Here is a 27,099-nt window from a genome sequence, read left to right as displayed (position 1 = left end):
CTCCACACCCACGTCTTCCATCATTCTCCGCTTACTGCCCGGTGTCTCCCGCTCTCCACACCCGCGTCTTCCATCATTCTCCACATACTGCCCGGTGTCTCCCGCTCTCCACACCCACGTCTTCCATCATTCTCCACGTACTGCACCGTGTCTCCCGCTCTCCACACCCACGTCTTCCATCATTCTCCACATACTGCCCCGTGTCTCCCGCTCTCCACACCCACGTCTTCCATCATTCTCCGCCTACTGCCCCGTGTCTCCCGCTCTCCACACCCACGTCTTCCATCATTTTCCACATACTGCCCTGTGTCTCCCGCTCTCCACACCCACGTCTTCCATCATTCTCCGCCTGCTGCCCCGTGTCTCCCGCTCTCCACACCCGCGTCTTCCATCATTCTCCCCGTACTGCCCCGTGTCTCCCGCTCTCCACACCCGCATCTTCCATCATTCTCCGCCTGCTGCCCCGTGTCTCCCGCTCTCCACACCCACGTCTTCCATCATTCTCCCTGTACTGCCCTGTGTCTCCTGCTCTACGACCCAGGTCTTCCATCATTCTCCCCGTACTGCCCCTTGTCTCCAGCTCTACAGACCCACCTCTTCCATCATTCTCTGAGGGTGTGTCTGCACGTCTTCCTTTCTACTCTTTCATTTTCTAGAGGACCTCATCTCGTTTCAGAAGTTTAAATCCCATCAATAACTCACACAGTCTAGAGCACTTTCTGGGACTCCAGATCCATCTCCTCAGTCATCTCAGTATGTCCACAGAGACATAAATGGCATTTTAATGTCCAGGGGCCCCACAATTGCCTCTCTCTGCTGCCTACACTGCTCCACCATGTTCCCAGCTCAGCAAACGCCCACTCTGTCCTAGTCACCCAGTCCTGCAAACTCAGAGTACCCTTTATTCTTCTCTTCCCTCATAAATATATTCAGTATGTTAAAAATCAATAAAAACGTAGCTCAGATCCCAGCCATACTGTGCCACCTCCAGGGTGCCAGTGATGTCCCATATGATGGGCATGATAGCATCCCACCTTCTCCCTCTGAAATTCTTCTCACCTACTGGCATAAGGCTTGTCTGTTAAAATAGGGTTCAGATTAAGTCTTGCCTGGCTCCCCCTGGAACTTCTGTCTGGTTGGGGTTCCCTTCCACTCAGAGAGACAGCTCCTGCCCCCTACCCCTCCTGCTGTCCTCTACACACCCAATCTTGCCCCCATTTGCAGGTCCTAGGACACTGTGCCCACAGGTCTCTGTGTGGCTCACCTCCTCACAGCTTCAGGTTTTGCCCAAATAGGATTCTGCAGGGCCCTTGGCCACCTGTGTGAAGAATGGCTCCCCCCTGGAAGCGCTCTGGACCCACCAATAGTGGTGTACACTTCCTCCTTCCTGACCCTGTTCTCTCTATAGAGTCCTCATCTCCACCAGCTGTATGAGATACTCACGTGTTTGTCTGTTGTCCCCTCTCCTCCCTGAAATACAAGTTTCATGAGGACACTTTGTCCCTTTTCTTTGCTTCCTGGGCTCATGCAGGCCCTCTGCCAGTGTTTGCTGAAGGATCGATCAATCAGTCTCAGCATTGCACATGCCTTGATTTTGCATGGAGCAGGATATCTGTGGAGTTTTAAAAGACCTTCGCCAAGTCATAGGGTTGGAAGCAGCAGCAGAGAGCTCCCTTTTCTGAGTGACACACCAGCTGTCTGATGCACGGACAGGACCCTCTCATGTCTTCCTCTGCATCACCATGTCACTTCCCTGCCACTCTTGGTGTGGATGGGAGCAGGGATGCTCCACTAGACTGCATCCACTTTGCTCCAACCCACTCTCCAACATGCATGCTCAGCACCAGACCAAGTCAGAAGTTTCCGGAAGGGCCCATCTATTTTTACACACTCTGCACCTTACAGGAGACCTGTAGGTAGCTGCATGTGTGTTGGTGTTTCCTTTAACTTCACCACTGAGTCACTGTTGCTTGTTTCTTTCCCACTGTTTACAGATTTGTGGTAACTTCCTATTTTCAGAGCTAATTGCTTTGCCTTCTTTTCTTTTTTTCTTTTCACTATTTTGTATTCCATTGTTTCCAGAGAGGAATGTGTGGTAAAACTATCATTACTGTTTTCTTTTCTTGAGACAGAGTCTTGTTTTGTTGCCCTGGGTAGAGTGCTGTGATGTCACAGCTCACAGCAACCTCAAACTCTTGGGCTCAAGTGATCTCTTGCCTCAGCCTCCCAGGTAGCTGGGACTATGGGCACCTGCCACAATGTCAGGCTATTTTTTTCTGTTTGTAGTAAGACGGGGACTCACTCTTGCTCAGGCTGCTGTCAAACTCCTGAGCTCAGGCGATCCACGCACCTTAGCCTCCCAGAGTGCTAGGATTATAGGTGTGAGCCAGTGTATCCAGCCTAAAAGTATTATTACTATCTCATACAAATGAGGACTGAGAATTTAGCAAAATCATACACACCATTTGCAAAAGGAGAATCACATACATATTTCTAATCATATAAAGAATTAAGTTCATACTTATATCCTTGTCATTGACTTTTTGTGATTACCAGAAGAAAAAAAGTTAAGTATTACATATTTAAAAATAGAAAAATATAGTAATTTTTATTAAGGTAAATTTTGTTTGAGATGAAAAATATATTAATTTGTTGACTATAGTAACCGTTTCACTGTGTATATCAAAACATCATGTTGTATACCTTAAATACAGAGGGTGCCAAAAAATGTATACACATTTTAAGAAGGGAAAAAAGCTACATTAAATTTGTAATACTCAAGTCACGTTTGGAGTCTGGAATTATAAGAGGTGCTCAATGTGACTTACACTCATCTTTTAATTATCAGTATATATGATTACAATTTAGTAACTTTTTTTCCCTTTCTTTTTTTTTATTGTTGGGGATTCATTGAAGGTACAATAAACCAGGTTACACTGATCGCATTTGTTAGGTAAAGTACCTTTTGCAATCGTGTCTTGCCCCCAGAAGGTGTGGCTCACACCAAGGCCCCACCCCCTTCCCTCCTTCCCTCTCTCTGCTCTTTCTTTCCCCACCCCTGTGTTTAACCACAGAGTAATGGATGGTTTGTAGCACAAGAAAGTCTTAGCAAAATTAGTGTAGTAATTAGGTAAAAGGTTAATTTGTTTATATGATTGTCTGCAGATTGCTGGAGGAAATTTTAGGATAATTATAGATACTATCAAACATGATATAATCCTGTAAGAATATTCAGCAGGGAACTTTTACCCAATGCTGAGTGTGGGATGGCATGAGAGTGAGATGCCACTAGTGGTCACAGAGGTATGGGCTTCTCATCCAGGAATTCTGCCAGGTTTCAAAGAGAAAATCAAGGAGAGGAAGCCTCTCCATGGGGTCATGGGGTCAGAATGACAGCATCCCTTGTCAGAATTCCTCCCAGGCCCACATCCTGATGTACCCTGTACAGGGGATGCCTCAGTCTACAGAAGAAGAGCAACAGAAATTGACACACCAGGGCCACAGTGGGGCTCTGCTGTGAGGGTGTGTGGCTGGAAGACAAAGATATCTGTGCCTGGGGAGAGGCAGGAATACTTGCTAGGCCCAGTGCTTATCTGGAGGAGGGACTTAATCAAAACATCAGATAATTCCTCAAAACAAAAATAGCATTCCAAAGAGCCAAAGTGATCTCTAGAAACAGAAGTAGACAAGAAAGGGGATATGTAAAATATTTAACATGTTAAAGGCTCTAGTAGAGAAGGTGGGCAACATGCAGGGCTGAAGAGGGGACTGGGTCAATCAATGGAAGTCAGCATAATGGCAATGATCAGATCAATGGGAATTATAAGAAGGAATCTAATGAAAATGCAAGAAGTCAAATACATAGAGAGCGAGAGGAAGCATGCCATTGATAGACACATTCATAGACTTAGCACAAAGAAAGAACCAACAAGCTTTATAACATGTGAATAGATTTTATACAGTAAGTTAGAAAAACAGAACAGAGAAACGAAGAGTTGTAAAAGAATAACAAGCTGTCTGATACATGTATAGTCACAGTCCAATTCGAAGAAGGAAAAAAGGAAGAAATACTTGAAGAAATTACAGTCCAATTTAAATTGAAGAAGGAAAAAATATTTGAAGAAATGAGGACTGATAATTTAGCAAAATCATATACACACCAAACTACAGACCTCAAACCTTAAACATCAGCCAAGAAAAATATCAGACAGTTAAGATGAAGCAAAACAAACCCACCTTGGTATTATCATATTGAAAGTGCTGAAAGCTAGGCACACGGGAAATATTTTGAAACTGTGAGGGAGCGGGGGAGAGACTCCCTTTCCCACCCCCCACAGAGGAGCAAGGATAAGATTCACAGAAGACATTTCTTCATAAGTCATGTGAAAAACAAGATGATGGAATGAAATCTTTTAAGATCAGAAAGAAAAAAGTTGACCCAGAATAAAACTCAGAGAAAACACCTTTCAAAAGTAAAAGAGACATAAACACTTCCTCAGATAAAAGTTCAACGAATTCATTGGCAGACCTACTCAATAGGAAATGGAAAAAGATCTTGAGATAAGGAACAAATTATGTTCAGAAATTTGCATCCATTCAAAGAAAAGAAGTGTGTTGGAAATGCAATAAATAAAAGTATCTCTTCCTTAATGTTATTAACTGTAACCCTGTCCAATCCTATGTCAGATCTTTCCGACTTAATGATTTTCCCATTCCTCTGAAAGACATCAGACACTTTTCATTGTTTTTCTTGTATTGTATTCTACACAAACCCTCAAGTCTTTGCTTGAGACTTGCATTAAAATGGAGATACATATAACAGGGATAGTCATGGCTTCTAGGAAGGATTTTCCAAGTGATCTGAAAAAGAAGAAACTTTAGGAACGTGAACTATGTGCCTATTGATGTGATATGAAATGCTGTGCCTCTCATGCCGTGACAGGAGGCGGTGACAATGCTGGGTACATTCTTTGACCCTCAAGCACAGTTGATCACTGGTTATAGGAAGAAACAGCCTGTTCAACTTAAAAACTGACAGTTATTTTAGAATACACATAGTTTATGGGAAGAGAGGACATAGCTGATGAGTACTGTGAATGTTACAGATTTACAAGGAGGTCCTACAAAAGGTGGAAAAATTATTCTTGTGGGTGACGGAAGCTGCAGTTGTGAACAGCCCCATCTTTTACTCATCAGATAAGGAGAGTGGAGAGAAAGTGCAGACAAACCTTTCTTACAGAGAAATTGCATCATTCAGCTTATGCGCAATGTGAGGAACAAAAATGCAAGAAAGAGGGGAAGACCATCATCTTCTGACACTGAGAAAAGGCTAAATGGGAAGATGCATTTTATAATGTGAAATGAAAAAAAATCAAGAAAGGATTGCAAGGTTTGCAGCAGAAGAAATGAGAAAGGTGGAAGGAGGGAAACAGTTTTCTGCTGTGAGACATGCAAGAGGGAGCCTGGACGTCATCCTGGAGGTGGCTTCAAGAAGTGTCACACTCAAAAAAACTATAAACAAAAATAAACAAAAACACTTTAATTATTTTGTGTAACCTAAAATAGATAATAAAATCATTAGGTGAGTTCATATTTCGTTTTCCTCTTTTAAAACTGTAGAGTAATTACAAGTAATCCACCAATTTCATTCCTGCCCCAAATAAGTAAGAGCTGGGGAGTGGGTGGGTGGCAGAAAAATTGGATTGGAAAGGGTTAAAAGATAACTACCTAAAGCAAAAATATGACAATATATTAAAAATATATTTTATGTTTATAGCATAAGGAAATACGGAAATGTATGAAAGCAATTATATAAAAGATGAAAGGAGGAAATTGAGACCACAGTGTTAAAAGGTTATAAAATTACATGTGTATCAGAGCAAATACTATTTGGAGGTCACCTCAGATTATTAATGTCCTAGGATAACCAGTAAAAATCTTTAAAAACGACCATGAACAGTAAGTCAAGAGAGGAAATAAAATAGAATCATAAAAATCTTAATTAAATGTGGTGAAAGAAGGCAGAGGACAAGGAAACAAAGAACAAATAGAAAAAATATTAAAAACAAGAAAGATGCTACATTTTAATCCAATCTTAATAATGGCTTTACACGCTAATGGTATAAAAAAGACAGCTGAAACACACGAATTGTTAGCCTGGAAAAAAAGCACTACTGAAATATATGCTGCATAAAAACCACTTTAAATACAAAGGTACATTCAGGTTAAAAGTGAGAGAAACAGAGAAAAAGTTACCATGCAACATTAAGCAGAAGAGAGTCGCGTAGCCAAGTGAATCTCGAACAAAGGAGACTTCAGAACAGGGGATATTTTTAGGTACAAAGAAGGACGTTACCTAATGTTAGAGGCACAAATTCTCCAAGAGAATATAACAATTTTACATCAATATGCGCTTAATCCATAGAGATTCGAAAGCCCACCTTTAAACTCATTCAGGTTGTTGGCAGATTTCAATTCCTTGTGGCTGTAGGACTGAGTTCCCCTGCCAATTGCCAGCCAGCAGTTACACTCAACTCCCCCTTTACTGACTTACTAATCCTTATGGTGCTTCACATCTCTGAATTCCCCTTCTGGAACCAGGCAGAGAAAACTCTGTTTGTAAAAGGCTCATATATGTAAGCAAGGCTCAGCCGGGTAATTTCTATGTCTTAAATTCAATGGTGCCATACAATATCCTCTAATCACAGGAGTAAAATCCCTCAGGTTCACAGTGTTAAAGATCAGGTGGGGTGGGAGTTGGAGGGTGAGAAATCTCAGAGGCCACCTTAGAATTCTCTACCACAACTGATGAGCCTGTCCCTGGGGTGTCCAGCCTGCAGACCATGTGAGGACTGTTCTGCTTATCTGTGGTGTTGGATATAGTGAAAATGATACATAGACTTTTTTTGTGTGGCTCTTCAGCTTTCATTTATTGTTCAGATATTTAACATGTGGCCAAGGACAGCTCTTCTTCTTTCAGTGTGTGGTGAAGAAGAAAAAAGGTTGTCCAAGCAAAAGAGGTAAGATACAGATTACCAATCTTAAGAATGAAAGAGGGGCAACATTCTTGGATGATAAGGGAACGATGCTGGGTGAACAGTGCTATGCCCCAAACTTTAAAACAGAGGTGAAACGGACATATTCTTTTTTTTGTTGTTGTTGTTGTAGAGACAGAGTCTCACTTTACTGCCCTCGGTAGAGTGCCGTGGCGTCACACAGCTCACAGCAACCTCCAGCTCTTGGGCTTACGCGATTCTCTTGCCTCAGCCTCCAGAGCAGCTGGGACCACAAGCGCCCGCCACAACACCCGGCCATTTTTCTGTTGCACTTTGGCCGGGGCTGGGTTTGAACCTGCCACCCTCGGTACATGGGGCCGGCGCCCTACTCACTGAGCCACAGGCGCCGCCCCGAAATGGACATATTCTTACCAAGACTCACTCAAGGAGAAATAAATAACCTGCTCTAGATATATTGATTAAAGAAGTTATATTTTATTCAAAGACCTTTTAAAAATACCACTGTAACCACAGTGATTTCACTAGCAAATTCTACCAAGCATCTAAAGAAAAAATAACACCAATTCTACACAATTTCCTTTTTCCAGAAAATAGAACAAAAGGAACATTTATGCAACTATACTATTAGGCAGACTTTACCTAATTGCAAAACCAAAAGTGGATATTTTCTGAAAACTGTAGTCTAATTAGCAACCACTAATGTAGACACAAAAATCAATAGAATAGGAGCAAATTGAATCTTGCTACACACACACACACACACACACACACACACACACACACACACACCAGGTTGGGTTCAATCCAGGAATGAAGTGAGCAAGGCTGGCGGCTTTCAGAAGTCAATCAATGTAACTCCACATATTAACAGATGAAATAGGAAACATTATATGAGCATTTAAAAAAATGCAGAAAAAAATTGATAAAATGAAATGTCCATTTGTAATTATAAACTCTTAGCAAACTAGGAATAGAAAGAAACTTCATTAACCTATATAGGCTGTCTATGAAACTAGAGCTAACATCGCCCCCTGTCATTGGTTATAGGCTGGACTTTGTGACTCATTCCTAACAAGCAGAAAACTGAACAGAAAAATATTTTAACTTTATAGTGGTCAGCCTTAAGATTAACATCATCAGTAAATAATAAGTAATGTTGGCTGGGTGTGGTATCTCATGCCTGTAATAATCCCAGCACTTCAGGAGGCCGAGGTGAGAGTATTGCTTGAGGCTAGGAGTCTGAGACCAGCCTGGGCACTAGAAAGACCCCATCTCTACAAAAGAAAAAAAAAATAGCTGAGCATGGCAGAGCATACTTAAGGCTAAGGCAGGAGAATCACTTGAGTTTGAGCTATGAAGTGAGTGAGCTATGAAGCCACTACACCCCAGCCAAGGAGCCAAGTGAGACCTTGTCACAGACATTTATATATTAAAAAGTAACAATGATATCATGTAATCCCTATGGGATCCCTATGTGATGTGATGAGGAAACATCAGACCAGTTGAGGATGTGCTATAATACAAGATATTTCACCAGTAGTGATTAAAAGCAAAGCTCAAGGTCATGAAAAACAAATATTCAGTAGATTTGAAGAAGAGAAGAGATATGAAAACTAAATGCTGATGTCCTAGGCTAGATCCTGGAAAAGTACCTTAGTAACAACTGGTAAAGTCTAACTCCAGTTAGGTGTTTAGCTATGAGTATGTGCCTTTGGTAATTGCTTGGTTTTGATAACCTTGTTATGGTTCTATAAAATATCAATATTAAAAAAAGTGAGAAAAAGGTAAGTAAGAAGTTATTTTGTAAACAAAAATGGTGTCAATAGAGAAATTAAAAAAAAATGTGTCTTTTAACCCTGTATGTAGCAAAAATACCTTCAAAGAATCAAGGCGAAATAAAATTTCCAGACATAGAAGCTGGAATAATTGACTATGAGCAGACTTATACTACAAGAAATGTTAGGTGAAGTCTTTCAGGCAGAAAAAAATGATAATAAAATGGAACTATGGACCTATAAAAATGAAAGCCCTAGAAATGGTAAGACTATGTCTAAACAGATAAGGTTTATTTTCTTAATTCTTAAATATCTTTAAACAAAATTAATAACTATGTAGTATATAGTATATGACATGCATAAAAGTAAAATGCATAACAATAATATAAAGTTTGGGGGTGGGAGGAATCAAAGCATACTCTTGTAAAATTCATATTATACATGAAAGTGGTGAAATATAGTTTAGGGTAGCCCATGGTAAGTTCAAGATTTATATGATAAGCCCTAAAATAAGTCATAGAGTTTTATCTAAAAAGCCAACTATGAAAATATAATGAAATCATAAAATATGTTCAATTAATACAAAAGAGGAAGAGAAAAGTAACAAACAGATCAGACGAATACAACAAACCCCCAAAATAATAGATTTAAAACTAAACAAGTCAAAAATCACATCAAATATAAATGGTATAAATCTTCCCATTAGGGCAGTGTTTTTCAGCTTGAATAAATTATCCAGACTTAAGTATAGGCTGCCTACAAGAAAAAGACTTTAATAATGAAAATAGATTAAAAGTTAAAGGATAGAAAAAGGCATACCATGGTAATACTAATAAAAGGAAGCTCAAGTGGCTATATTAATGTCAAAGTAGATTTTAGAGCAAAAAATTTTTATTAGAGATGAAGAAATTCATTTTCTTCCTGGGTGTGGTGGCCCATGCCTGTCATTTTAGCACTTTGGGAGGCTGAGGCAGGAGGATTGCTTGAGGCCAGGATCTGTAACAAGACCCCAAAAGTGGGAAAAAAAAAGTTAGCCAGATGTGGTAGTGAGTACCTGTGGTCTCAGCTGCTCAGGAGGCTGAGGCAGGAGGATCACTCAGGCCCTGGAGTTGAAGTTACTATGAGCTATGATGACATTACCACTCTGTAGCCCAGGCGACAGAGTGAAACCCTGTCTTTAGGAAAAAACAAAAGGGTTATTTTATAAAGAGGTCAACTTCACAAGAGAAATAATCACGATAAATATTTATGCACCTCATATAGCTTCAATATACGTGGAATAAAAATGGACAGAACTGCAGGGAGAATTAGCTGGATCTACAATTATGGATACAGATTTCAATACTTCTCTCTCAGTAAATGCTTGAATGTGCAGACAGAAAATAAGCAAGGATAGAAAAGATTTGAACAACACTAGCAATGAACTTGACCCCGTTCTCAGGTAAAGAACACTCAGTGCCAAAAGATTGAGCACACATATTTGGCATGTACACACAAACCATTTACCAAAATAGACCAAATTCTGAATAAAATTACTATACACTCAGTAACGTGGATGGAGCTTCAGAGAATTATATTGAGTGAAAAATAGAGAAAAAAAAAGGCAAGCCTAAAGCCCTGTTTTGCCTGATTTCATTTACGTAGCATTCCTTAACTGACAAGACGGAAACAGAGTAGGTTAATAGTTGCCAAGGGTTGCAGAGGGCACGGAGGTGGCGGTGCTGTGGGTGTGGCTTAGAGGGCCACCTCGAGCCACCTGTACAATGAGGCACACGTTTTACATCTTGACTGTGTTTGTGTTGATGCCCTGGTTGTGATAAAAGTTTTTGAAGACATTACCCCTGGTGCAACTGGGTAAAGGGGCCAGAGGATCTATCTTTTATTTCTTACCACTACTTTATAATCAATAACCATTTTGGGATGAAATGGGTAAATAAAAAACATCCTAGGGATCAAGGAATAAATCAACATATGAATTAGAAAGTATTGTTAATTGGATGAAAATAATATTGAACGTAAATATTGAATGCAAAGAACTTAATTAAAATGATCGACAATTTAATCTGATTGGCTTCTTTGACCAAACGCTGGGGTCTTTATTATCTACAAGTCCTTTGCTCTCCTACTGTGAGCTTGGCCCTGATTTTAGAGTGTTGTGTTGCCAGCGATGGTGCCGCATCTCATTCTGCCTCATGTTGCGGCCTGGCGCCTGTGGGTCCAGATCCCTTAAAGTAGACATTTTTGAATGGTTCAGTAAGGGCACAGAAGAGCCACGGTCCATAAAACAAATGCCATCCTCTACAAATTGGCATTTTTCTCAAAATAGCATTACCCATTTCTCTCCTAATTGCACATGACTCCAATATAACAAATCAGAGATACAAGTCAAATAAAACATCCCTGACTGTTCAAAGGTGCTTTCATACAATCAGATAGACTTGGGCACAGCTTCAGTGCCTGAAAATTGTAGAAGATGAGGAATGCGGGGTTGAGATGTTTCATAAGCTTATTTGCCTTTGCATAAAATCTGTTCAAATCTTATGTCTCGAGGCTTTGGGATTTTTCACAGTGATGGAATCCATTGAAATCAGGAGGGCTGATTTAAACCATAGATTGCAGAGGAAATGGGCCTGTTGTTAGATAGAACTCATCTCATCTGTCAGTGATGAGGGTTTCAAATGTCTTTGAGGGGACTGATTTTGAGGCTCTAAAAGCAAACTCTACCACAAGCCAGATGATCATTCCATTAACTGTCTGTAGGGAATATTCCAGGAAGATTTGTGGGACCTGCCTGCGAAAAGAGAATCTGTCCCTAGCATATCACTTGGGCCATCATCTACCTGCTCAGGGTTTTGCCTCTTCCACCCCTTTCAACATTTACAAACTTATGTTGTTCTTTTGTGGCTCAGACAGCCCCAGACTAAGCGCTGCTCATCTTTACCTTTTCATTCTGAATTACGTGATTTCTGAGTCAATTTTTTTTTTACAGCAAATATGGATAATGCCTGCAGATCACCAAAAATGTTAAAAACTTAGTGATATTATGAATTTAGACAATCAGACTGTGGTACGGAACTCTGCAAATTTTGTACTCACTTGACTTGATACAAGAGAGTGTATCCTGAAATAAAAATACACGCGATCATGGAGTAGGCCAAGTAGACTTTCAGGGTTTCAAATTGGCAGACAGGACTTCACAGGGAAGGTTTCCCGGAAAGGAAAGTTTCAGGGGCTGGGGACTGGAGGAGAACCTTTATTGCGCAAGTGTGTATGACAAGTCTGTGCTGGCCTGGTCTTTGGCCCTCCCCTGCTCTACTCTGCCGGTCAGAGGCTGATAGGTGCAGCTATTTCCCAGCTTCTGGGTGTGTGGCTGAAGGGTGCCCCTGCCCTGAGGGAAAGGAAACTGTCAAAGGGGAGAGTGGAGGGAGCCAGGGTGTTTCCTCCTCCAGGTGCTGTTCCAGCTTCTGATAGCTGCTCGGAACCAGGCCTCCAGCAACCCTACCTCCCAACTCTGCCCCCCAGGCAGGGCATGTGGCCTTCCAGGCTTGTTAGTGTCTGGGCTGTCTCACTACCCCCGCCCCCTTCCCGCGTCTCTTCTCCCTTCAGTTCGTTGTCTACCAAGTTCCTCTCGCTATTTCCTGGTCACCCTCTTGCCAGCTGTAATTAGTGGGTATGAAAGGCATACTTCCCACACAGAGAGGCACCCATGCTTCCCTGAGTCCTATGGCCTGCTGTGACTCCTCACTGTGTGTTCCAAACACTGACCCTCTTTGTGAAGCAGGGCCACACCGTGCTTCCTCCTGTTAGGAGGACTTTGTCTTCCAACAGCCTAGCTACTCACAGCCACCTTCTCTACTGGGTCAGGCCTGCCCCTGCCTGGTGAGTTCCTCCCTAACCTTTGGGCTTTAGTTCCAAGGTCACATTTGGCTGGCGAGGTGAACTCAGGGTCCCTGTTCACATCTTCTCACAGAGAACCTTCCGGTTTTCTCTGTTCACGACAGCTGTGAATCTGTGCTTATCTGGGATACTGTGTGAGTCACATCCTTCTTCCTGATGAGAAGCCCAGTCTGTGTTTCCTTCACTCACTATTTCACTCCCAATGCCTAGCAAGCGGCATTGCTCACCCCTGAAGATTCATAGATGTCAAACACTAGATGAGTGAACATCTGAACTGTGGCTTTAGGAACAGCCACATGTAGGAATGTCTCTGGACCCTGGTCTCGGCCTTCTGGCCTATTCTCAGCACCTGCCAACTTGCTGTGCTCTCCGTGCCTGGCACAACTGCCAATATAAGCATTCATCCACCATCACAACTCTTATGTAGTAAAGGAGCAGGCCGGCACAATATTGAAAAGTGCAGTCAGAGGCACTGTGCTGCCTGGATTTTGGCTGGGTGGCTCGGCTCTTTGTATCCTACTGTTTTCATCTGTGAAATGGGAATTCTAATAGGACTGGTGACTTTTATGATCATCAGGAGAATGAAATAGGTTAGTAAATCTGAAGCTCTCAAATCCTAGCCATGGGAAGCTATCAGCACATGTTAGCCTTGTTTTTAAAATATGCTGAAGTTGTAGACACTCTGTGTCACTTTTATTGCTTTTCATAATGAGGACAGAGTGAAATTTTTGATTTGTTTTGATTTGTATCTAATTTCTTCAATAGGGTTACAAGCTTCATTGGTTCTAATGCTCACTACTTACCAAATATTCTCAGAACCATGCTTTTTACTCAGACATAAGCATTTCCATTAAAACAATAGCTTTACATCAAAGGGAGTTAGCTTCTGAAAACTAATGCAACCCTAATCCTCAGATTGAGAGCGAACATGTTTGTTTTTTTTTTTTTTTAATGGGATGTGCCTCTCACTGATGACTGCATGGCTTACAGTCAGTATGTGTCTGGAGATGCAGAGCTATTGTTTCAGTAATGAAGGAGTGAAATGGACCAGCAGGCACTAGGAATCCAGTCTCTACTGCGTTCTACAACTCCTTTCCCGAGACGCATTCTGGGGAATGTTCCAGTTGAGATCAATTAGTGATTAGAATCAGAAGAAGGTAAACAGCTCATCAGACCCAGGTTTTCAGGGTCCTAGAATTAATCACACAAAGCTTACATCTTTCTATCAAATTAAATCCTGGAGATTCTTAGTTATTGTTTTAATGTGTAATTAAGAACATAAAAAAAGTGTGTCCCAAGGCACACTAATTGTGCTTAGCATCATTATAACTGAGCAGGTTTCTTTGATAAGAAAAAACTAATGGACAGACATCTTTTGCCTAAGTCGTAGCCAAAGGCTGGACTAATTTTAGTCACATCCTTGAAAAGGCAATGCTTGTCATAGGTGTCAGTGAACAAGCCATCTGGATGGAGGAATGAAACTCAAAAGGATAAACATGAAAAACGTAAAGCTGCCACCTCTGGGATAAGGGAAATGCCTCGGGTTTCCAGAAAGTTGGAAAAGAAGATTAACTAACTTGGGAAGTGAAACTGGAATTGGGGTTGGCACAAAATAACCAAAGTAAAGGAGAAAATGTACTACAAAAGAAAACAAAAACACATATTGTCATCAACAAGGACTTAAAATCAGAAAGAAGAAGAGAATTTATAGAAGCAGAGTTTCCAGCCCTTTTCTTATAAGTCAGACTAGCTAGGGAAAGGCAAGGTATAACTTAAAAGAGACAAATACTCTGAGTCTGAGGGAAGACAGTGAAAAGATACTCTATGCCAGATGAAGAAAAGAAGAAAGGAAGGAAAGATAAAAGGAAGAAGAAAAGAAAAAAAGGAGAGAACAGAGGAATATATCATCAACACATGTCAAGACATAAAGCTGGAAGAAACACACACACACACACACACAGAATGACAGGAATTTTCTTTAGTTTATTTACACAGTAGCAAAGCAAAGAAAAAATCTATAAAAATAATTTTTAAATGGGATAAGAGAACAATAGAGTGAGATATACTGGATAGCTTGATTGCAGACCTAAGCAAACAAATTCAGAACCAAATCCCTACTGCAGATGATTAACTGTGTTACAAACATTAAGGAACTAAAAAATGATCATAAAAGTCATAACTGACCTGGAGGAAGTCAGGATGAGAATAGTGAACAGGTGAAAGTGGAATTAACATACTTAGAAGTAAGATAAAAATATGAAAGCCAAAAAAGTTAATCTAACATAAATTAAACTCATGTTCATGAGGTAAGAAAACTAATATGAAACAGATAATACATCCAAAAATACAATACACAAAAATTTACTGTGATCAGAAAAATAAGAATACCTAACCTGCCAAGTGAAATAATGCATACTTTACTGAACTCTGAAACATTCCCTCATTTAAGCTTTATATATATACACATATATGTGATTTATACATATGTATATATGATTTTCTCATTTAAGAATAGAGAAATTTAGGCATTCATTAATAAAGCAAATTGTGTCCAATGTGAAAGCATGAGTTTGGCCTCAAAGCTCTCCAAAATAATAGTTAAGGCCAGAAGATAACACTGCAATGTCTACAGAATTCTGAGGGAAAGAAACTGTAATTCAGTCAAAATATAATTGAAGAATAGTACATGGGCAGACATTGCCAACAGGAAAGAAATCACAGAACATGTCATCCATGAATCTTCCACAAAACAAATTACTTAAAAGCAAAAGCCATCCAAGTTAAGTACTGGCTCCAATTAAGAGCTCAGAGAAGAAGGGCGTATTATCTCAGGAAGCATATTAATCACTGAATTTATTTAACTATAAACCAGTGCAAAACAACCTTGGAAGATGTGATTTTAAAAGACAATTTGACATTTACAGATTCTAACAATGTAAAAAATAACAGTGTAAGCCACAAGGGGGAACAGTATTGAGAGGAAATCCGAGAGGACTGTGTTTCTGAGAGGGAGAAACACAGCCTCTGGTGCTGGCCACTGGCCGGGGCCAACTGGCAGGTGTGGTGAGACCTGGCCTGCCACTCCCAGCTAGACTTGCTGTTTTCTTTCTGGGCATAAAAATTTCACAGAATATCATCATCAGATAAGCCTATTCTATGACCACGTTATATCATAAACAAACAAGACTGCTTTGCCCAAACACAGACAAAGCATAAATCTCCAAACCACTGGAGTAACCAAGCATTTTTTGGCCTGCCTCATAGGAGTGTCTGTTGTGCCTTCACTGATTGATTACAGGTTTAGCCTCAGTCAAGTCATCCTTCCTTTTGGGTAGGACTTATTCTGAAACCCGCTTTATACTTACTTCTATCTTGAGTGTCTGGTCTTGGAAGAAGGAGTATAACGCACCTTACCATACCCACCATGCTAAGTAAAACTAAAACACCTAGACATTCTGCATGAAATACACCAAGTAAGACTTTGAAATGTGGAGAAACAGACTGTCCAGGGATGGACGTCTGGCACCTGAGGAATGACAGGTGGTTTCTTGGGTTGTTTTCTTTGCATCACGTGAGTCAGGCTGGAAAAAGCTAGCAGCTGGGAACAACGACAGGTATAGGAAAAAAAAAAAAAAACACCCAAGAAAGGCCCCCAAGAAAGGTCTGTGCTCTCTAGGCAAAGACAAAGGGAAATAGCAGCCTGGAAGAGCAGAGCACTTGTGCACAGTAACTGCTCTACGCCAGCCTCACTCATGCCTGCAATGGCCAGATAAGAAAGCAGATCACACTTCTGCTACTTTGCAATGTGGCTTCCCAATCTTCCCGGGTGTGTGGCATAGAGAAAGCTAAGAGAGGTGCTGGGACCTTTATCCCTGCCGGGAGAAAATGGGTCCCCCTGGCACAGTGCCAATGGAGACACATGGGGAGCAGCAATGAGGCACCCAAGGTCCTCCTGCAGAGTGGTGTTAACGGAGGCCCAGTGGAGAACTTCAATTCCCACCTCTGCCCGGGAGTACCAAGGGGCACCTCACCCATGGAGTGTCAATAAGAAGGAAGCGTCCCTCTTTCCTCACACCAGAGCAGTGTCACAAGAGGCTTGATGGAATTTTTTCTTTTTTACCAGAGTTTCATTTTGTCATCCTCAGTAGAGTGCTGTGGCATCACAGCTCACAGCAACCTCCAACTCCTGGGCTTAAGCGATTCTCTTGCCTCAGCCTCTTGAGTAGCTGGGCCTATAGGCACCTGCCACAATGCCTGGCTATTTTTTGTTGCAGTTTGGCCGGCGCTGGGTTTGAACCCTCCACTCACAGTATATGGGGCTGGCACGCTACCCACTGAGCACAGGTGCCACCCCTTGATGAAATATTTTAATATAACACCCCAAATACCCAACTTTCAATGAAAAATAATTTTCTGCACAAAGTAAGAATATAACAGTCAACAGAAGCCAACACCAAGATGAAAAAGATAAAGAGAATTTGACGTGGATTTTAAAAGCAGCCATTAAAAAAAAATATTACAAACATACTGGAAACAGAAAAAACAGAAAGTCTCAGCAAACACACAGAGGACACTAAGAAGAAGCAAATGGAAATTTTAAAACTGAAATGTACAGTCAACAAAATTAAAACTCAATGGATGAACTCAACAGCAGACAGGAGAGGAGAGGTGAGTGGAGAGAACTGCAGTAGATATAACAGATTTTTTTCTCATTGTAATTTTTCTAATTGATGTTTGATGGCTGATGCAGCATAAAACTGATGTGGTTCTAAATGTGTGTGTATCCTAGAAGATTTAAAGAATCTCAAAGAGGTAAGTGCATACCCACAATCACAGCAGCATTATTTCCAATAGCAAAAGAGGTAGAAGTAACCTAAATGACCTTCACAGATGAATGGATAAAGAAAATGTATGAACATGCAACAGGATATTATGCAGCCTTAGAAAAGAAGGGAATCCTGTTGCATGCTACAGCATGCACACACCTTCAGGGTGTTCTGCTAAGGAGAATGAGCTGCTCACGAAACAAACACAGTATGAGTCCATTCATATGAAATATATAAAGTAGTCAAAATCACAGAGACAGAAAATAGGAAGGTGGTTGTCAAGGGCTGGGGAGAAGACAAATTAGTGTTTAGTGGATAGAGAGCTTCAGTGTTCCAAGATGAAAAAGTTTTATAGATCTGTTGTGTAATAATGTGAATATACTTAACACCACCATTCAACTGTACAGGTCAAGATGGTAAATGTAATGTTATATGTTGTTACCACAAAATAAATACATAAATAAATAAATAAACAAAAATGTAGCAAAAAAACTTAAGACAATTATATTATAAATGGAGGGTAAAGAAATGTAAAAGGTTTCTATACTACATAATTGATAAAATGTCCATACCAGTAGAGTATGAAAAGTTATATAGAGATAATATAATATAGACAGCAACCACAAAAAAAAAAATCTATTTAAGGAAATGCATTTCAAACCATTATGATGTTGAGATCTACTCCTCGAATGGTAGAGTGGGCAACTCCATTTGCCCACACCCCACCTAGCAAAAACCAGAACTGGCGAAAACTAGTTTTTTTGTTTTTGTTTTTTTTTTTTTGAGATGATAAGCTACTTTATTTAATGAAGAGTTAAAATTGTACATTAACAAAACCTTATCTGAGAGAGACATAACACTAGAACTCCTTTGAATGGGATTATTAGCTAAACACTGGTTGAAGTCAGGATATGAACACTGGATAGTTTTTTCAGAAAGACATAAAATAAACCAATAAGACATTTAAATAAGGAAAGTGACATGAAACCTGGCCCTTTGAAGAAAATGTACTCTGTCATTCCTATAGCCATGGCCTCTAGCCAAAAAGAAACAGAGGGTTGTGACAACGATCCAGTGAATCTAGATCCAGGACTCACTTCAGTTTGTCTCTTCCTTGACTTTGAAGAACAGACTGGGCATGATTTGGAAGCTGAAGACTAATTTGACAATAGGAAAATGAAAAAAATTAATATCTTGGACCCCAACCTTTGATCTTGAGCTCTTAGTGTCACATGTTCTCTTGGCTGCTTATGTCCAAAAACCACACAGGTGTTAGTTTCACCACCTTAGGAGACATGGCTGCTGCTATCAGTGGGTAGAAGGTTGTCTTGCTGACTGAGATGGAAAATACTGGTCAACACCTTCTTCTCTGGTTTTATAAGACAGGGAACTACACAGGGAAGATATGGGAGGAGAACAAAGATGCCAGTCCAGCAGGCAATCATTTAGAACTTCATGCTATAAATGGCTTTGGATTTCCAGAGATGAAACAAGTCTCTCCAGCACAGAGCAGTTTCAGGTCACAGCCCTAGGGCCTGGCTGGTTTTATCAATCTGGCAGTTCAGGGTCAGTGCAAAGGACATCCCCAATACCTGGATCACACAAACACAGATGGTGATGATTCCAATATACAGGAAATTGGAATGAAACCAGAGTCTTGCTTTTTTATAGCAACCCGTCACTTCTGGATCTCGGGGACAAGATGGTGGTGGGCCTGTGGACCAATCACTCGTGCCATTTACGCCACAACACTGTAGAAATGAATGGATGGAGTCCCACGCCACCTTGGTGCTGTTGTCTGAGTAGTAACGGTTAATGCTGTTTCTCAGGTCCTCAGACACGTAGTCATTCAGCTTCTGTTCATACACAAAGAGCAGGATGGCCAAGGTCACCTCGGCAAGAAGAATAATCAGCAGCAAGATGAAGAATGACATAAGCAGACACTTGTTTTCCTTGATAGAGCCCATGCAGCCCAGGAAGGCAACCACCATGATAATGGAGCCCACGATGATGAACACATTGCCGAGAGTGAGGGAGGGTAAGTTATGGAAGAGCACTTCAAAATTGTTGTGGACCAAGCCCTGGACGCCCATGTTACCAACCTTGTCTCAGCTGCCAAATTCTGCTTGAAGGACTGAAAAAGGGCAAGAATATCCCAGAATGGGCATGAGTAGCTTGAAACTGCTGAAGTATGTCCTGTTTTTCTTCAACTTGCTCTTTTTTTTTTTTTAATTAAATGTTTGGAAATTGCCCTGAGGGCACATAGTAAATGAAGAAACCTTTACTCAAGAACATCTACTAAATTCCAATAAGAACAGAGATAGTCTATGTTAGCTACCATACACTCCTACTCTTACCCCTTCCCTAATTCAGCACAACAGAAACTCCATTCAGGATAAATGAGGCCCAGGTGTGTGTGTGTGTGTTTGTGTGGTCATCAGCATCTCTCATTAATCCCAACTCTGTTGTAAAGGCTGAATTCTAGGTGGGAGTGGTGGAGCAGTTGGAGGCTCACTTCCTCCAGCTAGCCCCCATTCACAGGGTAGATGCTGCACTTCAGGTGCATCAGGCTAAGCATACTGGGAAAGAATCACCCTTTCTTTCCCCAGATCTCTAGTACAGCAGAGGCTCCATACCTGGGAGGCAAGACTAGAGGAGGAGTGGCTACCACCATCCCATTCAGCAACCTGCTCATCAACATGGATGTCACTCTGAGAGAAGAGGGGCAGTAGTTCCCAACCCAGCTCCACAGTACCAGCTCACTGATTATGAACAAGATAGAGAGAGGAAGCTCTGAAACTGTCACAGAAAAGAGGCTTTACTTAGATCAGTGGTTCTCAACCTGTGGGTTGTGATCCCTTTGTAACAATGAAAATACATCCTGTATATCAAATATTTACATTACGATTCATAACAGTAGCAAAATTACAGTTACGAAGTAGCAACAAAAATAATTTTATGGTTGGGGGTCACCACAACACAAGGAACTGTATTAAAAGGTCGCGGCATTAGGAAGGTTGAGAACCACTGACTTAGATCATAAAGTATGAAAGTTGAAAAATTAGGGCACTCTCAATAATAATGAAGACTTTGGTAGTAAAAAAAATTAGCCAAAGTGTAAACAAGCTGGCTTATCAGAGATAACCAGGGAAACACAACTTTAAAGAGCTACTTAGGGTCAATTATACTTGGAGGCGGAGCATGATGGCAGATGGGACGGACGTGTAGCCCACCTCTCCCAGGTCATCAGGTGAGAGGAAGGGGGATCTGGATCTTTTCCCTGCGTGAATTGTTGGTGTGGACAGACTGCTGGAGACATGCAGTGGATTGCTGTATATGAGGTGCAATTTAAAACCATGGACTCTGTTGTAGAGATTTTCCTTGCTGGGCTGTGCTGGCTGGCAGGCCCCTCCCTCACGGAGGACAGCAGCTTGCAATTCCTGGCAAAACCCAGTTGACGAAAATTAATTCCTGAGCCGAGTTCACTGACCCAAAAGGGGTCCTGCTCAGAGCCACAAGGGGCTAGGCAACCGATGGAAAATTGAAGGGAAGGGATCCCTCCCAGGAAACAGACATTTTGAATTGTCCAAAATGGCAGACACCTTTCCCCAGAACAACAGGAGTGATTAAATAGACTGGACAATTCCTGGTGGGGAATATTGGTATGGGCTGGCAGTTCAGGCTGTATGGTGAACTGGTGGGTGGCTGGACTCAAAAGTCCAGATTCAAAAGTTTATGGGGGCAAGACATGATTACAAGAGGGACTTTACCTAACAATTGCAATCAGTGTAACTGGCTTATTGTACCCTCAATGAATCCCCAACAATAAAAAAAAAAAAAGAAAAGAAAAGAAAATTGAATAAAAGTGAGACTCTGAGCCACAAAAACTGAGGATAAGATCTCTATGTGCTGCAGCCGAGAGAGCAAGCAGCAGCTAAAACCAGCGGCAACCAGCACCCTTCCCCACAGTGGATTGCAGTTGCCAGTTTACAGGAGAACGTGGGAGCAGAGTGGAAAAATTTGTGAAGCGTGGACTCTGCCCCGAGTTGGGAGGTCAGATAAGAGTGCTGTTGGAACAGAGCAGCTGAGGTTGGACAATAATTAGGTAATAAACTTTTACAGAAACTCCAAAATGGCGATCGGCCAAGTAAGATAGTTACCATGGTAAAAGTGTAAACTGTGAACAGGTATAAGTCTGGGAACCACTCACAGCGCCACCTGGTGTCCAGAAAATATATTGCATTATAAATATATTCCTACGAAAGTTGATCCCTACGTCATACATATAGATATATATTTCTACATATATACAAGAATAATATTTCTGTGGTTGGTGCCTTTTTTTTCTTTTCTTTTCCTCATCACTTTCTTAAAGGAGCTATTGTTAATTTTATTATTATTATTTTCATATATATATTTTTATTTTTATTTGTTCTATTTTTAATTTTTTCCTTCTTTTTTAATTTTTTATGAATACCATTTTTTTCTCCTTTTTCTGAGAGTGCTTAAATCAGATTTTTAGAGGTTTTTGAGAGTGCTTAAATAAGATTTTTAGAGTTTTTTTGTTTGTTTTGTTTTTTACCTTTTATTTTCAATTATCTTATGATTATCATTATTTTCACTGTAGTTAGTTTCTGAGAGTGCTTAAATCAGATTTTTAGAGGCTTTTTGTTTGTTCGTTTTGTTTGTTTTTTACCTTTTTTTCAATTATCTTACAATTATCATTATTTTTATTGTAGTTGTTTTCATGTTGTTGTCTGTATGTCTATGTGTTTCTGATTGTTTGTGCATCTGTGGGCTTGTGTGTCTGGTACCCTTTTTATCTGTCTATTTGCTCATTTGGCCTCAATGAGTTTGGTGTTTTGCTAAATCATTGGGTTGGCTATTTTCCCTAACTCCAATTTTCACATTCAACAAGAACAAGCAGGAGGCTAGAACTGACAGCTAACTGTTCTGCGAATACAAACCAGCAGGAGTAAAGATAGGGCCTGAGGCACAGGTTCTGGGAACTCAAAACAGCTTCTCTTTGGCAGGGGAATTTAGCAGGGACAGAAACAAATTCCCACAAAGTTGTTCTGTTCTGTCAGTGACATCAATCAGGGGCGGGGCTGGAAATGAGTGAACACAACCCAGCCAGCATCGAGCACCCGAGGTTGTCAGGCCTCACCTCTCCCTGCTGGATAGAGACAGAGAGCAGCAGCCTGGCTGAGCAGATATAGATTTCCTTGTGATTCAGGCAGGTGCAAACACCTGGAGTATCTGCTCCCTGGAGGTGCAGGGAGAGAGCGTGATTCCAAATATTGATCCATTTCCTTCACATTGTCAAATTTCTGGGCATAAAGTTTCTGGTAGTATTCAGAGATTAAATCTTGTATCTCTGTGGCATCAGTTGTTATTTCCCCTTTGTCATTTCTGATTGAGGTTACTAGAGATTTTACTTTTTTATTTCTAGTTAGTCTAGCCAAAGGTTTATCTATTTTATTTAGATAAAATAGACAAATGCTTAATAACTAGGATCTATATAGAACTTCAATTAATACACAAGAAAAAAACCCAACAATCCCATACATCAATGGAGAAGAGAGATGAATAGACTCTTCTCTAAAGACTATAGACAAATGGCTAGCAAACATATGAAAAAATGTTCATCATCCCTAATTATTAGAGAAATGCAAATTAAAACCACCCTGAGATATCATCTAACTCCAGCGAGAATGGCCTATATCACAAAATCTCAAAACTGCAGATGCTGGCGCAGATGTGGACAGAAAGGAACACTTTTACACTATTGGTGGGACTGCAAACTAATACAACCTTTTTGAAAGGAAGTATGGAGAAACCTCAAAGAACTCAACCTAGACCTCTTGTTTGATCCTGCAATCCCATTACTGGACATCTATCCAAGAAAAAAAAAACCCTTTTATTATAAAGACACTTGTACTAGGCTGTTTATTGCAGCCCAAATTACAATTCTCAAAATGTGGAAACAACCTAAATGTCCTTCAACCCAGGAATGGATCGGTAAGCTGTGGTATATGTATACCACGGAGTATTATTCAGCCATAAATAAATGGAGATTTTGCAGCATTTGTACTAACCTGGATGGAGGTGGTACACATTATTCTTAGTGAAGCATCACAGGAATAGAGAAGTATGAATCCTATGTATTCAATTTTGATATGAAGACAATTAATTACAATTAATGACACAGTGGGGCATGGGGGAAGGGAAGAGCAGACAGAGAAGGAGGGAAGGTATGAGGGAAAGGAAAAGAAGAAAAAGAAAAAAAAAGAAAAGAAAATAGTGACTAATTCTCACATAAATTGGATTTAATTTTGACCAAGGTACATTACTTAAACATTAATTTTTAAATTCAACTTGTTAATATGTTGTTTAGGATATTGCATCCTCATTTATAAGTGAAATATGTTTGTAATTTTCCCTTTGTATTAATATATTTTCTCTAAATTTTTTTTTCAGTTTTTGGCAGGGGCTGGGTTTAAACCCGCCACCTCCGGCACATGGGGCCAGTACCCTACTCCTTTGAGCCACAGGAGCCACCCATATTTTCTCCAATTTTAATATCAGGTGTACCCAGATCAAGTAGAATGATTTTGAAGTATTTCTTCTTTTTCTATTGTGTTTAAGATTTGGCATGATCTGTTTTTCAAAATTATCTTTTACTTTTATTTATAAATATTAGTTGTCTATTTTTTGATACTTAAAAAAATTAAGAAGAAGTTAACGATAACTCCATACTGAATCTCAGAGTCAAAGCATTCTATAATAGACTTACTCTTATTATTATTATTATTGCTTAATATTTCAATATAGCAATCGTCTGATTCCTTTTCCGAATGTATTTATGCTTGTTCGTTCTTTATGAGGTTTTTGTTTCTAGTCCTTATCTTAAACATTGTTATTGTTATTAAATTTTAAGCCTTTTTAATTTTGTGAAGGCAAAAAAAGTGGAAACCTAATAAACACATGTATATGTTAAAAAAAAACCAACTAGAATAACCATTGCCTCCTGGTGACATCCAAGCTACAGCCATGCCCTTGTCCCTCAAATCTTCCCTCCAAACACCTGAATCCCATAATAATTCCCTTATTTCCCTTCTGCTGAGATGCCCCAGTGTTCCCGTGATGTGTGCTCTCTCTCACTCCAACAAGTAACAAACCTAGCTTATTCATCTGTCAGCGTGCTCAATCATCTCTGACTGAACAGTTTTGGTGTCACCTCATTTTTCATAATATGAAGACTATTAATTCTGTCTAAAATTGAAGAATATAGGTGATAATTACTCATCTCTGAATCTTAAAAAAAATTTCCTAAATGCAGAGTAATCTTTCATAAAATAATATATTTGTTGATGAAAAGACACGTTTGAAGTTTTACTTCCTCTATTTTTTCCATTATTTTCTTTTTATTTTAATACAATAAAGGACACTAAATATCCTATTCATCTTGGAAGATATCATCAATCATACAATATTGTTTTAAAACATTTGTACATTTCTGAGCCTACATATCAATCTAATCTAACTGTGTAAATTCATTGAACATTGTTTTGAAGAACATCTACCTAACATTGGTTGTTATTTTTACTTTTTATTCAAGTTATTTTTATAAAATTACCATATTTATATTTTTCTCTATTTTGGAGTTTTCCTTTAAAATATGAGATCAATTCTATTGCACGAAAAAGAGTATGTCTCATTTCTTTCTTTTTTCTTTTTTTTTGTAATAGAATTTCACTTTGTTGCCCTGGGTAGAATGCTGTGGTGTCATAGCTCACAGCAACCTCAAACTCTTGGGCTTAAGTGATTCTCTTGCCTCAGCCTCCCAAGTAGCTGGGACTACAGACACCCTCTACAACCTCTGGCTATTTTTAGAGACGAGGTCTCCCTCTGGCTCAGGCTGGCCTTGAACCTGTGAACTCAAACAATCTACCTGCCTTGGCCTCCCGGAGTGCTAAGATTACAGGCGTGAGCCACCTCGCCTGCCCCTGAGTATGTCTCATGTTAAAGCCAAACAAAACTCTGAAAAATTATGTACCCAGATACTGACAATGATTGCTGGAGGATAGAGATTTGTTGTTTCTTCATATGTTTTCCTATGATTTTCAAGTTTTTTTCTCCAAAAAGAAAAATTTTATATCTTTTTGAACATGTACTAATAATTTAAGAAGAAAAGAAAAACTTTATCAAGATAGGAGAGAAAAGCCATCATTACAACTTTGTCACAAGGGCATATTTGATTTCAATGCATATCCACACCCCAAAACAAACACATAAAGAGTAACACAAGGTTTATTCAACTATTTTTACCTTATCTTATGTTATTAGCATTTTTCTTAGTTCAAATGATTGATTCTTTCTTAATCTTCTTATTCGAAACAAATTGTCCATTTTCTTGGGGGGGGGGTGAGCTGTTAAACAGGTGGTGAATTGAAGACACAGAATCTCATCAATGAAGGACACTTCACACCGGATATGTGGTGCAAAGGGTCACTGTGACATAAAGTAAATGCACAGACTATGTTCTCAGCGGCTCTTTCGTCACTACAAGGAACAATATAAATATATGTCTTGAACAAACAGCTGTCCTACTTCGGGGAAACAAATTTATTTATAAAACAAATAATATTGGGCGGTGCCTATGGTTCAGTGGGTAAGGCGCCGGCCCCATATACCCAGGGTGGCGGGTTCAAACCCGGCCCCGGCCAAACTGCAACCAAAAAATAGCCGGGCGTTGCGGCGGGCGCCTGTAGTCCCAGCTACTCGGGAGGCTGAGGCAAGGGAATCGCCTTAAGCCCAGGAGTTGGAGGTTGCTGTGAGCTGTGTGAGGCCACGGCACTCTACCGAGGGCCATAAAGTGAGACTCTGTCTCTACAAAAAAAAAAAAAATATATTGTTCCATTGAATCCAACTGTTATTTTGAAGATTCATTCCCTGTGAAATGCTCTGGCCTCTAGTGTAATAAAAAATGGCATAGAGAAAAAGCAGCCCTGAGCTAGCCAGGTCCTGGAACAGGGCGTCCAAGCACAACCACTCCGTCTACCCGAGAGTCACCCTGGGCCACAAGCTTACCCATCTTATGATGTCCTGGAAGCCAACAGCATTCACCTCACACTATCTTCAGATTCTTTTGAAGTGAGACTTAAACCCAGACCAAAGCATGCTGTTTTCATTCCTTTTATCTGTGACTTTAATACAGAAGAAATAAAAAAACAGTTGGAATGAGCTTTCCTTTTCTACTTGAGACAGACCTAGGGAGTGCTGATGAAATCTCAGCCAAGTCTGTGTCTCTAAGTTCTCATTAAAATTGTGAGCTTGCTACCTACTTGAGACTTTGTTCTAAGTTCAGCATAATTAGTCCTGACAAATCGGCTAATCACAACAATGTGCAATTCTGGAGAAAGCCTAAACCTCTAGAGCTTTATTTATTAATAAAACAAAGGCTTCTGGTAGAAAAGAACAATAAATTACCCCACCACACTTTGATAGCAAGGCTCTGGTAAACAAAATTTCACATATCATATGGGATATTACTAAAAAATAAATTCTTAAAAGTGGAAATAA

At 40.2% G+C, this 27,099-nt stretch overlaps 2 protein-coding genes across 2 annotated transcripts in view; both read right to left on the bottom strand.

Moving 5' to 3' along the window:
- Nucleotides 1-27,099, bottom strand: part of GABRG3 (gamma-aminobutyric acid type A receptor subunit gamma3) — a 774,385-nt gene that overhangs the window by 45,491 nt on the left and 701,795 nt on the right. The gene's annotated exons all lie outside the window — the stretch shown is intronic.
- Nucleotides 18,385-19,607, bottom strand: LOC128569195 (leukocyte surface antigen CD53-like). The gene has a single exon (XM_053567334.1). It carries the CDS (start codon nucleotides 19,605-19,607, stop codon nucleotides 19,035-19,037), a length of 573 nt encoding a protein of 190 aa, XP_053423309.1. The 3' UTR covers nucleotides 18,385-19,034.

This window comes from Nycticebus coucang, chromosome 2 (assembly GCF_027406575.1).
Source record: "Nycticebus coucang isolate mNycCou1 chromosome 2, mNycCou1.pri, whole genome shotgun sequence".
NCBI classification, from domain to species: Eukaryota; Metazoa; Chordata; class Mammalia; order Primates; family Lorisidae; genus Nycticebus; species Nycticebus coucang.
The sequence above is the reverse complement of the archived record's forward strand: the minus strand, read 5'-3'. Positions and strand labels throughout refer to the sequence as shown.